Source organism: Cnephaeus nilssonii (genome assembly GCF_951640355.1).
Source record: "Cnephaeus nilssonii genome assembly, chromosome: 7".
In the NCBI taxonomy this organism is placed as follows: Eukaryota; Metazoa; Chordata; class Mammalia; order Chiroptera; family Vespertilionidae; genus Cnephaeus; species Cnephaeus nilssonii.
In genome coordinates, this window is record NC_137078.1 from 69,495,387 (window position 1) to 69,510,487 (window position 15,101).

A 15,101-nucleotide genomic window follows, 5' to 3' on the forward strand; every position below is an offset into this window, starting at 1 on the left:
GGTTCACTGGTGAGTTTGGACTTGAAAGGATAAAGGGGAAGCCACTTAACATTTTAAACGTATTGGAGTGACACGTCCTGCTGTGTGTTTGTAAAAGGATCACCCGGCAGAAGGTGGTGAGAAGACTCAGGACAGCGCCCACGTAAGAGCCGAGACAAGCGGGGAGGGAGAGCGGCTGCGGGAGGAGACTTCACAGGCGTCGGGGTCGGGACCGAACCGGAGAGAAGCAGGCACAGCCGCAGCGAACCGGTGAACGGCTGCGGGAGGGGGGAGCGCGGCCGGAGCTGCCCACGCCTCCGGCGCCGGGGGCGGGACCAGGGCACGCACGGCGGCGTGACGCAGGCCGCAGCTGGCCTCGTTTGGGCCGCCGCCGCCGCCGCCGCCGCTCTGAGGCGGAGTAGGATGAGGCCCGCGGTCGCGGCTCCGGCGTCTGCAGGGGCAGCGGCAGCTGAGGCAGCAGCTGAGGCAGCCGCGACGGCCGCGCCCCCGGCTCCTGACCTGGATTAGGCCCAGCGGCTCCGTGGCCGCCGCCGCCCCGCGGGGGGGCGGGGTGGGGAAGTGTCTGGTCTCCCCGCCCGCCCCCCCCACCACATCACCGCCTCGCTGGAGGCTCTCGCCGCGACCCCAGCGGCGCCCGCGGCCCAGCCCTGAGCCCCCGCCCCGGGGGGCTGGCATGAGCGGCGCTTCGGCGGCGCCGGGGGGCGGGGGAGCCGCCGCCTGAACCCCGGCCTGCCGCCGACCCCTCCTCGCTGACCGCGGCTGACCGCGGAGCTGACGAAAGACCCCGCCACTGCTTACCCGCGCCCCCCCCGCCTTCACCCCCAGATCACACACCCTAGCCTCGGAAGATGGGGAACTGCCTCAAATCCCCCACTTCGGATGACATCTCCCTGCTCCACGAGTCTCAGTCCGACCGGGCGAGTTTCGGCGAAGGGACGGAGCCGGACCAGGAGCCGCCGCCGCCATATCAGGTAGGGGAGGGTGTGTGCGGGGAGGGGGGTGCGGGGGGGAGAGGCGGCGCCGGCGCGGGGGAGGGGGCTTCGGGGCTGGCGGTGCCCCTGACCTCGGCCGGGCCTGGCCTGGCCCTGGGGGGGCGTTGACGCGCTTAGGGCTGTTTCCGAGGGCGATGGCTCCCTCCTCCCGGGAATGGGGGGCTCCTTCGCCTCTTCCCAAGCTCGGCGTGGGGCCGGCCCTCCGTGCTGGAGTTGTGGGATCCGAGCCTGTGATCCCGGCCCCGGGGCCAGCGGCCGGGGGTTCGCTTGTGGAGTTGGGAGTGACATTTCCCTGCCTTTACGCCCGAATCGAGATTTTCTCGTGGCGCCGCCGGCTGGGTTGTGGGGTCGGGAGGGGTGGTTGCCCGCCACCCGTTTGTGTGTTCCCGTGTGCTCCTCCTCCCCTGCCTCCCGCCCCCTCCCCGGTTGGGGTTCGCTGGGCCTGGTAGGTGTTCGTTTCTCCCACTTGGGAGGAGATCTTTAGGTGGTGATATTAGAACCATCATATCGAGAGTTACTTGGTGGTGTGTGTTGTTGTTTTTTTTTTTTTTTCAAGAGTTACTTGTTTACATATTTTTTTATTAAAGTTTTAAACCCCTCCTCCTTTGCTCCACCCCGTGACACACCTTTTAAACGCGTTGACTTCATAAAACTTGATTATCTCGAACTTTGGGAGCCTTTGAACGTGACTTGAGAAACACCTTCTGTTCCTCGTGGTCCTTCTCCCTTTGTAGCCAAGACTTTCTTCCGAATAGTTTCATTTGCTTTTTGTACAACCATCGGCACCCCCAGGTGTGTTGACACAATTCATGAAGAGCTGTGCCCTCTTGAGAAAACTCAAGGTAGATAGGTAGATGTTGTTCATAACCTATACAAACCTTTCCTCCACTTCTTCAGTGTTAAGTGATGTTGGTTAAAAACTCCCCCCCCCCCCCACAGAAGGACTTTGCAGAGTTAAGTGGCTTAATTTTTTTTTTTTTTTCCTGAGGGGGTTTCCTTTTCTAATTGGGCAGGCTCCTTTGTTGTTTCATGGTGACATCATTATCTAGTGTTATTCTTTTCTCATTCCTGGGTAAACCAGTGTCTCCTGACAGCAGAAAAACCTGATCACACCAGCTGGTTTTTCTGAACAAAACCCTTCAGGGGCTTTTCCTAAATACCAGTCCAGCCCCGTCCTAACTGTGGCAGACAGAAGCCTCCGTGACTTCCCTCGCCGTCTGTGTTCCAGGCTTACCAAGCCTTGGCTCCGGTTGCTCCCTTTGCTTGGAGCCCTTCCCCCAAGGTCAGCCAGGTGAACATCTAATCCTCTCTGAGGACTCAGCTCTCCTGTCACCTCCTTTCTGGAGTCTCTACATTCCCCTCCCTCCTGTCCCGAATCTATCACTCCCTTGTTTGTGTCCTCCTGAACCCTCCGCACTTCCATAAACGGCACACGGAACACTCACCTGAGTGTTAATATCCTTGTTTAGTCAGATGTATGTCTCATCCTTGAGGCATTTCCCTCTTTCTACAGTGTAAACTGCATGCAGGTAGGGGCCATGTGTCTGTCTCCTATTTGCGGTTCTATCCCCAGCATCTGGTTCATAGTAGATACTCAGTAACTGGGACAAAGGAAAACTATATATAAGACTTGAGAACAGCATACATGTGCCAATGCTTTGTGCAGTTTTTGGCACAGAAAAGCACTTAAATGTTGAAGGAATTAATGAATTTGAATTTAATATTATGTTTTGTAAATTTACACACCCATTTCTTCCAAAGAATTGCCACAGGGAAAGTCTCTTTAAAAATACAAACTTAGGGGGAAAAGGGGACGTATGTAATACTTTCAACAATAAAGAATTAATTTCGAAAAGCATAAGCTAAATCGGGCTGTCTTTCTGAATATTTGAAGCAAGTAAATTGTTTATATTTCACTTTCTGTTTACCTCAAAATACTATAAGACTATGTATGTGCTTATTTCAGTTTCATGAGCAAATTTTTGTAGCGGTATGGATTTTTTATTTCAAAATCTTCTTTCATATTTTCTAGCCCCTTTCCAGGCAAATTGAATATCTTTGACTTATTGCCCCTTTTATACTTACGATAACATAGTGTTGAGAATTGTATTGGCTTTTTCCAGGATGACTAGATGATAATGAGAGGTTTGGGGGGTTTATTTTTTGGTATCATGGAGGAACATTTTTTGAAACATGTTATTTGTGACAGTGGGAGTTTTTTGTGGTTGTCCTTTCCTGAAATAAATGACCCAGATGCTGATATGCAAATTTGGTTGGTATCAATGGAAAGAAAATAATTTCTTTTAAAAATAGGAACATAAAAAGAGAAACTTGGCCGAGACCGGTTTGGCTCAGTGGATAGAGCGTCGGCCTGCGGACTCAAGGGTCCCAGGTTCGATTCCGGTCATGGGCATGTGCCTTGGTTGCGGGCATGTCCCCAGTGGGGGGTGTGCAGGGGGCAGCTGTTCGATGTTTCTCTCTCATCGATGTTTCTAACTCTCTATCCCTCTCTCTTCCTCTCTGTAAAAAATCAATAAAATAATAAAAATTAAAAAAGAGAGAAACTTGAGTAGAAAAAATTTTGTTCCCCATGAAGGAAATAAGATTTTCAAGAATGATTTATTTAGATGACCTGAGAAACCCCATCCAAAGTAAATTATTTATATTTTCAGTGGACAGAAGTTACTCCTCTCACCTTAAATAGTATATAATTAGCAGAGTTACAGGAATATTGGATAATTTTTTTTTAAACTAATTTCTTGAAAGGATAGTCTCAGCTGCAACAGAATTAATTTTTTTCATAAAGGAAATAGATGATTATAAAGGAATACACTGTTATTTTTCTGTAGTAAAGAGATGTTTGTGTTTGTGTTGCACAATGTATATATATATATATATGCCAAGAGCTCTAACTTCTGGTTATTTCTTATTAGCAGAATCTAACAGATTTTTTTTATTTTGCATAAAAGTAATCACTGTACCATTACTGTCAAAGTTTATAGGAAGTACATATTTCTTTCCTGGTTTTTTTTCGTAGCCTCCTAACTGGTCTCTTTTGCCTTCCCAATAAGTCTATTCCTTTTTTAAAAAAGATTTTTTATTGATTTTTAGAAAGAGAGGAGGGGGAGAGAGAGACATCCACATCGACATTGATTGCATCCTGTACGACCCCCCACCATTGGGGATGGAGCCCGCAGCCCAGGCACAGGCACATGCCCTGACCAGGAATCAACCAGCACCAGCATGGTGCATGGGACAACACCCAACCAACTGAGCCACCCCAGCCAGGGCCCAATAAGTCTGTTCTTAATTCAGCAGCCAGCTGAGTGATTCTGATACAGCAGATCATGACACCCTGCTCAACCTTCTATGGATACCCATTTCATTCAATGTAAAAGCCAAATTCCTTACAGTGTCCCATAATCTATACTAATAAAAGGGTAATATACTAATTAGACTGGGAGACCTTCCAGGAGACCTTCCGGACAAAGCCATGGTGGTGGGGCCGAGGCAGAAGTGGTTAGGGGCAATCAGGCTAGGAGGGGAGGGCAGTTGGGGCGAGAAGGCCGGTGGGGGGATGGGGACAGTTGGGAGCGAGCAGGCTGGCAGACAGAGTGGTTAGGGGTGATCAGGCAGGCAGGCAGGTGAGCAGTTAGGAGCCAGCGGTCCCAGATTGGAGAGGGTGCAGGCCAGGCTGAGGGGGACCCCCTCCTCCCCCCCTCCGTGCATGACTTTCATGCACTGGGCCACTAGTCCCTATGTAACCTGTACCCTCTGCCCCACACATACCTCTCCACACTCTACTACTCTACCCGATGCTGGCTTCCCTTTAGCCTTTCCTGCTTTCTTGTCCCAGGGTAAGAGCACTCCAGGACCTTTGCCCTGGTTTCTGTGCCTGGAGTGCTCTTACCCCAGTATCACCATGGCTGACTCCCTCGCCTTCTTCAAGTCTTTACTCAAATGACACTTTCTTAAACCCTCTCTGACAATCCTTTTTAAATTGCAGCTTGCCACAATATCCTGGAATTCTTCCTTACTCTGTTCTGTTTTCCCCCTATAGCATTTATCACTTTCTAACAGCATCTTTACTTATTTTGTTTATTATCTTTCTCCTCCCACTAAGTGGTAAGCTTCCTGAGGAAAGGGGATTTTTTAAAAATATATATTTTTTATTGATTTTTTTATAGAGAGGAAGGGAGAGAGATAGTCAGAAACATCGATGAGAGAGAAACATCAGTCAGCTGCCTGCTGCACACTCCCTACTGGGTATGTGCCCGCAACCAAGGTACATGCCCTTGACTGAAACCGAACCTGGGACCCTTGAGTCCGCAGGCCGACGCTCCCACTGAGCCAAACCGGCCAGGGCGGAAAGGGGATTTTTAAAGAAACAGTCTTACAAGTACCTAGAACAGTGCCTGGCACACATTAGGCACTCAATTATTGGTTGAATGAATGGATTTTTTAAAAATGAATTAATGTGTTTTGAGGCAAGTGCATTTGAATGTCTTATAAGAACTATGTGTATTCCTACTGCCTTTTTCCCTTTATTATGGATCATTTTTAAATTCTAAAATTCAAATCTCAATAATATTAAATATAGGTTTAAAATAATTATTGGTAAAATAATTTAGTGTTTAGTTCACCCTGTATATATTCTATAACAGAACATTTATTTTATGAGAAAGTACTTGAATGCTTGTCCTTAGAGAAATAGGAGGAAAGAGGTTAGAGCTTTTCTTGAATTAGAAGATAAAAACAAAGAAATTTGGCATGCCCTCTATTCTCTCTTTCTGGAGTGTTTAGAAAGATACAAAGGGAATATGCTTGGAGAGAGGATAAGTCATGAAAAAATGAGGAGTGAAGGTTCTTAAGAAGAAAGGGCCAGTAGGTAGCCCAGCACCCAAAGATATATGTGAATAGGTTGAGGTACTACTGTTACTCTAAAACCCTGTTTGTCATATGCTAATTCAAGAGCGCCATCTTATTAAGAGAGTTTACTATTCATTGAACAACAACAACAAAAGCCACTTAACAGTATTTCTATCTGTTTCAGTTTTATAGTAGTTATATAACTTGAGAATTACTAATCTCTTCCTCCTGTCCTACACTTTGTGATGAATACATTTGTGATTTTAAAATCAGAAGTAAAATTAGTTATTGTTAACATAGCAGTGGATGCAAGTATAGATCTGATTTTGGAGTTTGATAGATATGAATTCAAATTCTCGTCACTTATATGTAAAATATGAAGAGAGTTTATTAGGTTATATTGTGTTTTGAGGAGCTTCTTTCACAAGTAACAAAACATAACATTTTGGATATTTCAAATTGTTACTGAATAAAGCTTTCTTCAAGATACTTTTAAAAAAAGACTTGATATCTTCTATAGAACTTATTAAAAGTAGCCCCCTCCTTTAAAAGTCTATAATATAATCTATTCTAATAAAAGGGTAATATGCTAATTAGACTAGGAGACCTTCCGGATGTTCTTCTAGACAAAGCCATGGTGGCGGGGCCGAGGTAGAGGCGAGGCGGTTAGAGGCTAAGAGGGGAGGGCAGTTGTGGGTGATCAGGCCAGGATGGGACGGCAGTTGTGAGTGATCAGGCTGGTGGGGGGCAGGACCATTGGGGGTAAGCAGACTAGCAGGGGGGCCAGTTGGGGATGAGCAGGCCATCAGTGGGGGTCAGTTGGAGGTGATCAGGATAGCGGGGGTGGGGGGGCAATTTGGAGTGAGCAGGCCAGCAGGGGGCAGTTGGGGATGAGCAGACCAGTGGGGAGGGAAGGTGGGGGCGAGCAGGCCAGCAGGGGGGGCAGTTGGGAGTGAGCAGGCCGGCAGGGGAGGCAGTTGGGGGTGAGAACACTGGCACGGGGGGGGGGGGGGGTAGTTGGGGGTGATCAAGCTGGCCGGGGGGGGGCATTTGGGAGTGAGCAGGTCGGCAGCGGGGTGCAGTTGGGGGCGAGCAAGACGGCAGGCAGAGTGGTTAGGGGCAATCAGGCAGGCAGGCAGGTGAGCGGTTAGGAGCCAGCGGTCCCGGATTGTGAGAGGGATGTCCGACTGCCGGTTTAGGTCTGATCTCTATAAATCGGCAGTAGGACATCTTTGAGGGGGTCCCAGATTGGAGAGGGTGCAGGCCGGACTGAGGGACACCCCCCCACCCCCCCGTGCATGAATTTCGTGCACCGGGCCTCTAGTATAATATAATGCTTATTTTTAAGTATACAGAGCTGTATTAATATATTCATATCTTAGGTTTTTTGGAGACTTTTATGAAGTCAATTCAAGTAATTGAAGATTTTTTATATTTTATTTTTGTTTACCATTCTGGTGGAAATTACCTCAAAATGTAGTTCACATATCTTGGTCTTATTGAACAGATTATTTAATTTAAAAAAAAATGCCCTATGTATGACATTTATTCTTCTCCTCTTAAAGTTTTACCTTTTCGCTGAGGTGCAGATCAACTCCAACCTCTTTAATGTTTCTAGAAAGCATTAACTAAAAAATATTTTAAGAAAGTCAAGTTTTTACTTGACCATTTTTTCCTCCCTCACTCCTGATTTTGTTTATATTATTTGGAAATCATTTTACCTTATAAATTAGCTCTGATACTTTAACAATTATTTTCTTTCCAGATTACAGTTTTCTTAAAAATAAGAATGAGGTAAGATTTAAAATTTTTTTTTTAAATATTTTTTATTGATTTCAGAGAGGAAGGGGAGGGAGGGAGGAAATGAAAGAGAAAGAGAGAAAGAGAGAGAGAGAGAGAAAGAGAGAGAGAGAGAGACAGACAGACAGACAGACAGACATCAATAATGAAAGAGAATTATTGATCGGCCGCCTCCTGCACGCCCCCTACTAGGGATTGAGCCCACAACTCAGGCATGTGCCCTTGACCAGATTCGAACATGGGACCCTTCAGTCCTCAGGCCAACACTCTATCCATTCAGCCAAACCAGCCAGGGCTGGATTTTACATTTTCTTGGTGAAGTGGAATGGTACCTTACATATTCTGGACACCCAGTGACTAACTTAGAACTATGCCATCTCCCTCTTATTGTCACCACCATAATTGAGGTTCTCATTACCTCTTACAGTAACCTAATTGACATCTCTCCTCCCCATTCATTTCATTCCTTGCTGCTAAACAAATTCTAACCAGATCAGATCTCTTGATTCTTCATGACTTGTCACTGAAAATCTCTGTCAAAGTCATAATCTGGCTCCTTATATAGTTTTTCAGCTTTTTAAGTCTGACTCTAGTCAGACAAAACAGTTTGTTGTAATCTATATATGCCTGTTTTCCAACCTCTGCCTTTGCTCATTCTATTCCCATTGCCATTAGTACTCTTCCCTTAATTTCTAATGTAAATTCTAGCTTTCGACGTCCAGCTCAAATGCCACGAATCCTTTTCTGATCTCCAACATGGATAATTTCTTACTCCTAACTTCTTTAAAGAGTTCGTTTACCATTCCTCGGACACTCTCTTTACCCTTACTATTTGATTTTAATTATAGCAATGTCGCATCTCCTCTGCTAGAATCCAAGTCTGATGATTCATCTTTGCATTGCTAGAACTGTTTTTCACATAGTAGGCACTCAAATACTTGAGAAATGTGAATATCAGTTATTTTGTTTTTCTGTAAGAGTGTTAAGTTTGCATTTTTAAAAATACTTATTGCTTTTAGAGAGAGAGGAGGAAGGGGAAGAGAGAGACATTGATTTTGTTGTTTCACCCATTTATGCATTCATTGGATGCTGCTTGTATGTGCCCTGACCTGGGGTCAAACCTGCAACCTTGGTGTATGGGAATGACGCTCCAACCAGCTAACCTCCCTGGCGAGGCTGGTTGTTTGCTTCATTATAAATTATTCTCAGAATCGTGCTTTAGTGTTTGGCCTTTGTACTTTAAAGGGTCCTGCTATTTTCCTCTCCCACATTAACTATTTTTATCTGACTGTATTCAGTTTTCTTCTGTCACTTCTAATTTATAAAGTGCATGAACTTTGGGAAACTTAATCTCTTTATCTTTTTCATTCAAGTTTGGTTTGTGTTCTATGTAGTTTAGCTTGCCTTGGTTTTTGTAAAACGAATAAGCAAAGATTATTTGTTTGCTTATTTACTTAAAATCTTTATTGTAGGGGGTTTGTTTGCTTATGCCTGATTTCCCACTCTGGATGTCCTTTAATTAAGGCTGATTTTTTGCCACTAAGCACGTATGCACCTTTAAGAGTAGGACAGTCAGTGTGTCACTTTAATTCTAGAGCTAATTATAGGGTAATTTGAGAAGATGGGGTAATAAGTTACTTGGTAGATAAGACCTGGAAAACTTGACTTTCTTAAAATATTTTTTAGTTAATGCTTTCTAGAAACATTTTATCATAAAATTTAGAGCTTTAAAATCTTAGTACAATACTTTAGAATGGGATTCTTTTTAAAAAAGGTCTTAATTTTATTTGGTTTCCTCTAAACAGAAAAATTGTCACAGAATAGCTACTATAGGTTCTATCTGACTTTTTATTCAACTTGTGTTCCTTCTTTCTGCCTCTGTCTTTTTTTTAAAATATTGCTGTAATTAATTTAAAAATATATTTTTATTGATTTTCAGAGAGGAAGGGAGAGGGAAAGAGAAATAGAAACGTCAGTGATGAGAGAGAATCATTGATTGGCTACCTCCTGGATGCCCCCTACTGAGAATCGAGCCCACAACCCCAGCATGTGCCCTTGACCAATATCGAACCCGGGACCCTTCAGTCCACAGGTTGACACTCTATCCACTGAGCCAAACTGGCTGGTGCCTCCCTTCTGTCTCTATTATGCCTCAGCCAAGTTTAAATGAGGAGGGGAATGAAAAGATGGTTGTAAATACAATTGGAATTAAATGTTGTATTTCTTTTCATCTTGTCTCAAGCCATTTTTAATTATCTTCTGTGTATTACCTTCCTTCATGCAAAGAGATAGGTATGATGTATTTTTTTCATTTATTCAAATAGGTTATTAAAAAATAGACTGGAACAATTTTCTAGAAGTCAATTCCTTACCAGTAACTTTTTTTTTTTCAAATTTTTTATTAAGGTATTATATGTGTACATATCTTACCATTGCCCTCCCCACACCCCACTCCCATATATGCCCCCACCCCCCAGAGTTTTGCATCCATTGGTTATGCTTATATCCATGCATACAAGTCCTTTGATTGATCTCTTATCTCCCCCACCTCTCCCTAACCTTCCCCTTGTAATTTGACAGTCTGTTTGATGCTTTACTGTCTCTGTATCTATCTTTTTGTTCAAGTTTATAATGTTCTTTATTATCCATAAATGAGTGAGATCATGTGGTATTTTTCTTTCATTGACTGACTTATTTCACTTAACATAATGTTCTCCAATTCCTCCCAGGTTGCTGCAAATGATGAGAATTCCTTCTTTTTTATGGCAGCATAGTATTCCATTGTGTAGATGTACCACAGTTTTCTGATCCAGTCATCTGCTTTAATAATAATTTAATAATGAATTTAACAAACACTTGTGATATTACTAAAATGCTCAGAATTCAGGATTATTATACTAGGGGCCCAGTGCATGAATTTGTGCACCTTGAAAGGTACAGGGGCAGGTCTCGGTCCATCCTCCATGCCCCTGCCCAGCCCCTCCCGCCACGGCCCCTGGTCCCCTGCTCCTGCTGCCACTGCTGCTCCCATTCGCTGACGGCGCCAGCCCTGCTCGCACCTAGTGACGGCGCCAAGTGATTGGGCTGGCGCCAGCAGTGGTGCAAGCGGCAGCTGCTGCCCCGATTGCTCCTCAGGAGCAGGGGGAGGTGGAGAAGCCCTCAGGGCGATCAGGGCCAGCAGCCGCTGATTGCACCCGCTGACAGTGCCGAGTGATTGGGACCGGCGCCAGGAGCCTGCAGTGGGTGTGAGTGGTGGCTCCGGCGCTGGCAGCAGGTACGATCAGGGCGGCGCCAGCAGTGGGTTCGAGTGGTGGCTGCCGGCCCCAGTCGCCCCTCAGGAGCAGGGGGAGGTGGAGAAGCCCTGAGGGGCGATTGGGGCCGGCAGCCTCAGCTTGCACCTGCTAACGGTGCTGAGCGAGATCGGGGCCGGCACTGGTCGCCAGCAGATGGTGCAAGTGGTGGCTCCAGCGCCAGCAGATGGTGCAAGTGGTGGCTCCAGCGCCAGCAGCAGGTTTGAGCGCCGGGTGGGACCACAGTGCATGGGAGCAAAGAATTTTCAGTAACCACCAGAGGCTCCTCCCAATGACAGCAACCAGCGCCCCGGGCGCCTTGGTCTGGTGCCCTTGCTCACCTTCACTTTCCTGCCTCGGCCAACGCCTGCCATGTTCCGCGCTCTGCCGCCTGCTACTGATGCCCACCATATTCCGTGTGCGCCCCCTGGTGGTCAGCGCACGTCATAGTGACCAGTTGTTCAGTTGTTCTGCCATTTGATCTATTTGCATATTAGGGTTTTATATGTTAAGAGTGATGTGGTAAAGATACTAAAGACTCACAGAAAGTGGAAATGTGAGTGAAAGATGTAAGGAACAGCCGGCTTACAGACAGCCAAAGTGTGTGTTTTTAATGGCAGAAGAGATTGCTATATGCATTTGAGAAGTAAAGTGATAAGGGAGAACTAAATATATTTTCTGCTCTTGGAGAATCTGCTTGACCTTTTGATTTTGACATTCAGTTTGGCTTTATGTTGCTTTTGAAGACTTAGAAGAGTTCCTTTGTTTTAGCTGATTATGAATACTTTGAGTTCAGCCCTGGCCACATGGCTCAGTTAGTTGGAATGTTGTCCCCTATACCAAAAGGTTGCGTGTCCAGTTCCTGGTCAGGGCACATACCTAGGTTTCAGATTCCTTCCCCAGTTGGGATACATACAGGAGGAACTGATTGATATCTCTCTCTCTTTCTCTTCCTCCCTTCCTCCCTCCTTCTCTCCCTTCCTCTCTCTAAAATTAATAAAACAACAACATATCCTTGAGTGAGGATTAAAAAAAAATACTTTGAATTTAATTTAATGTGAATACATATATACCTATTTTTTAATTAAATAGCCAACCTGGAGTGTGCTTCCAGGGGCCAGTTGAGTAATTATCTTGTTACTTAATCCAGAGAGCATACCGAAAGATAACTAAGAGATCTTAAAGTGTGGGAAATAAAGCAATCCTCCAGATATATTTATTTTTAAATTTATTAAAATTTTCTGAATTTCTTACGAAGCTGAATGGCTTTAAGAAGAGTGAGACTTTTGCCCTACCTGGTTTGGCTTGGTGGCTGGAGTATCAGCCTTCAGGCTGAAGGGTCCCATATTTGATTCCAGTGCAGGAGACAGCCAATCAATGATTTCCTCTTATCATTGATGTTTCTCTCTCTCTCCCTCTCCTTCCTCTCTGAAATCAAAACAAATATATTGAAGAAAAAAAAAAGAAGAAGAGTGAGACTTTTATAACTGACCCAACTAGTTAAAATTACATATAATTTTGTATAACAATTTAATTCTTTGATTTGTTGGGGGCGGGGACAGGAAAGAAGCAATTTACCATAAACTGAGTTGCAAGGCTTTAAAGGATAAAAAGCAGGACTCTTGATACCTATTTTCTGTCACCAAGTATGTTAGGCACCCAGGGGAAAGGAGAAATGAATCCTTTACTCCTAAGAAAGCTACCATATTAGTTAAGGGGCCAAAATTAATGCTTATACATGAAGCATTTTATTATAGTTTATTGTGAAATAGTATAATCAAGTATTATGTATTTGATGTAAACTTTGAAGTTGAAGGATCAATTTGTGATATGACAGTGAATCACAAACTTACTTTTTAGGTTCTGAAGACTTTAAATGAAGTCTTATGTGAACATCAGTGTAAAAAAGGAATAAAAGCAGCCCTGGCTGGTGTCAGTGGTTAGAGTGTTTGCCTGAGCACAGAAGGGTCATGGGTTCAATTCCTGGTCAAGGGCACATACCTGGATTTCAGGTTTGATCCCCAGCCCTGGTTAGGGGGATGTGGGAGGCAATCAATTGATGTGAGATCTCTCTCACCTCGAAGTTTCTCTCTCTCTCTTTCTCTCCCCCTCCCTCCCTTCCACTCTCTCTAAAAATCAATGGAAAAAATATCCTCTAAAGATCAGTGGAAAAATGTGAAGAGTAACAAAAAATCAAACAAACAAAAAAAGAATAAAAGCAAAAGAGCTGCCCTTATTAAACTATGAGTAGGGTAACTTGGAGCCAAAAAAATAATGAGTAGATGGTGATCATGAATTCTATAATCTTATGCAGTTAGAGTATAATATACAAGGGTGGGCAAAAGTAGGTTTTCAGTTGTAATACAAATAAACACTACAATAATAAATAATAATATAGTACACTGTTTTGCATACTCACAATTGTAAACCTGCTTTTGCCAACCCTGTATATATTTGTGTAAACCTTTTTATTGTTTATATACAATAAGCAGTATTTCTTTAATAGTATCTTAATAGTGTAGTGTACTTTTACATATTAGAACCACTATGAAGATAGAGCCTATTTCCACCACCCCCAAAAGACTCCCTTATACCCCATCCAACAGTCAATACCTCTTTCCTAAAGGTAACCACTCTTTTGACCTCTTAATAACCATAATTGTGTTTTGCCTAGTTTTAAAGTTAAATAGAATAATTTGTACAGCATTGTGAATTTTTTTTGTGTTCTTAATATGTATGTGATAATAGTTCATACTATTTTTATTGCTGTATAGTATTCAATTGTATAAATATATATTTTTATTAATTCTATTATTGATGTATATTTGAGTTGTGTTAATTTTTGGCTGCATAAATCTGTTGTGACCATTCTTTTTATGTACATAATGTATATAAGCACCTGATTATTTTGAGTATATTATATATCCAGGAGTGGAATTGCTTTCTAATGGGGTAGGTATATGTTTAGTTTTTCCCACAACATTTTATTACAGTACTTTTCAAAATACAGAGAAGTCGACAGAATTGTTTGGACACCCATATTCCCACCACTCAGATTCTGCAGTTAACATTTTGCCATATTTGTTTTAACACATATCCATCCCTCTATCAATCCATTCTGGTTTTTGATGCATTTCAAAATAAGTTTCTAAGTAGTTTTCCAAAGTGGTTTCACCAATTTACAATCCTATCAGCAATGTGTAAGAATTCTATTTGCACTATATCCTTACCAGCAACTGGTATTGTCAGTCTTATTTTTATTTTCATTTTTATATATTGATTTTTTTTATGAGAGAGAGAAACATCAGCTTGTTGTTGTTTCACTTATTTATGCATTTATTGGTTGATTCTTGTATGTGCCTTGCCTGGGATCAAACCCACAACCTTGATGTATTGGGACGATGTTCTAACCAACTGAGCTACCTCATCAGGTTTGTAGTTCTTATTTTAGACATCTTGGTAAGTGTGTAGAAGTACTTCATTGTGGTCTTAATTTGCACTTCCTCAATGAGAAATATATCCAATACGCATACTAATATGTGTTGTGTTTTTTTGTTTGTGGCTACCCTCTTTCACTTAGTATAATGTTTTCAAGATTCATCTATGTCATAGTATGTGTCAAGACTTCATTCCTTTTTATTGTGAAATATTCCATTGTATGGATCTGCCTCATTTTGTTTAGCTATTCATCAGTTGATGAACATTTGAGTTTCTACTTTTTGTCTCTTATGAATGCTGCCAGGACCATTTGTGTACAAGTTTTTATATAGATGTGTTTTCATTTCTCTTGGTCACACACCTACTAGTGGAATTGCTGTGTCATATAATTCCATATTTAACCTTTTGAGGAACTGCCAAACTGTTCTCCAAAGCATTTGTACTATTTTACATACCCATCAGCAGTGCTCAAGGGTTCTAATTTCTGCATGTTGTCCAAAAACTTATTTTTTTTAATTATAACCATCCTAGTGGCTATACTAGTAAAGTATCTCAGTGTGGTTTTGATTGCATTTTCCTACAGGCTGATCATGTTGAGCATCTTTTTATGTGCTTGTTGGCCATTTGTATATCGTCTTTGGAGAATGTTTGTTCAGATCCTGTGCCCATTTTTAATCAGGTTGTCTCTTTATTATTGAGTTGTAAGAATTCT

General features: G+C 43.2%; 1 protein-coding gene across 1 annotated transcript in view; it reads left to right on the forward strand.

Moving 5' to 3' along the window:
- The first annotated feature begins 340 nt into the window (after positions 1-340).
- Positions 341-15,101, forward strand: part of RNF11 (ring finger protein 11) — a 45,901-nt gene continuing 31,140 nt past the window's right edge. The window contains exon 1 of the mRNA XM_079776932.1: positions 341-971. Within this exon, the coding sequence (XP_079633058.1) occupies positions 849-971 (123 nt within the window). The 5' untranslated portion in view covers positions 341-848. The remainder of the gene's footprint in view (positions 972-15,101) is intronic.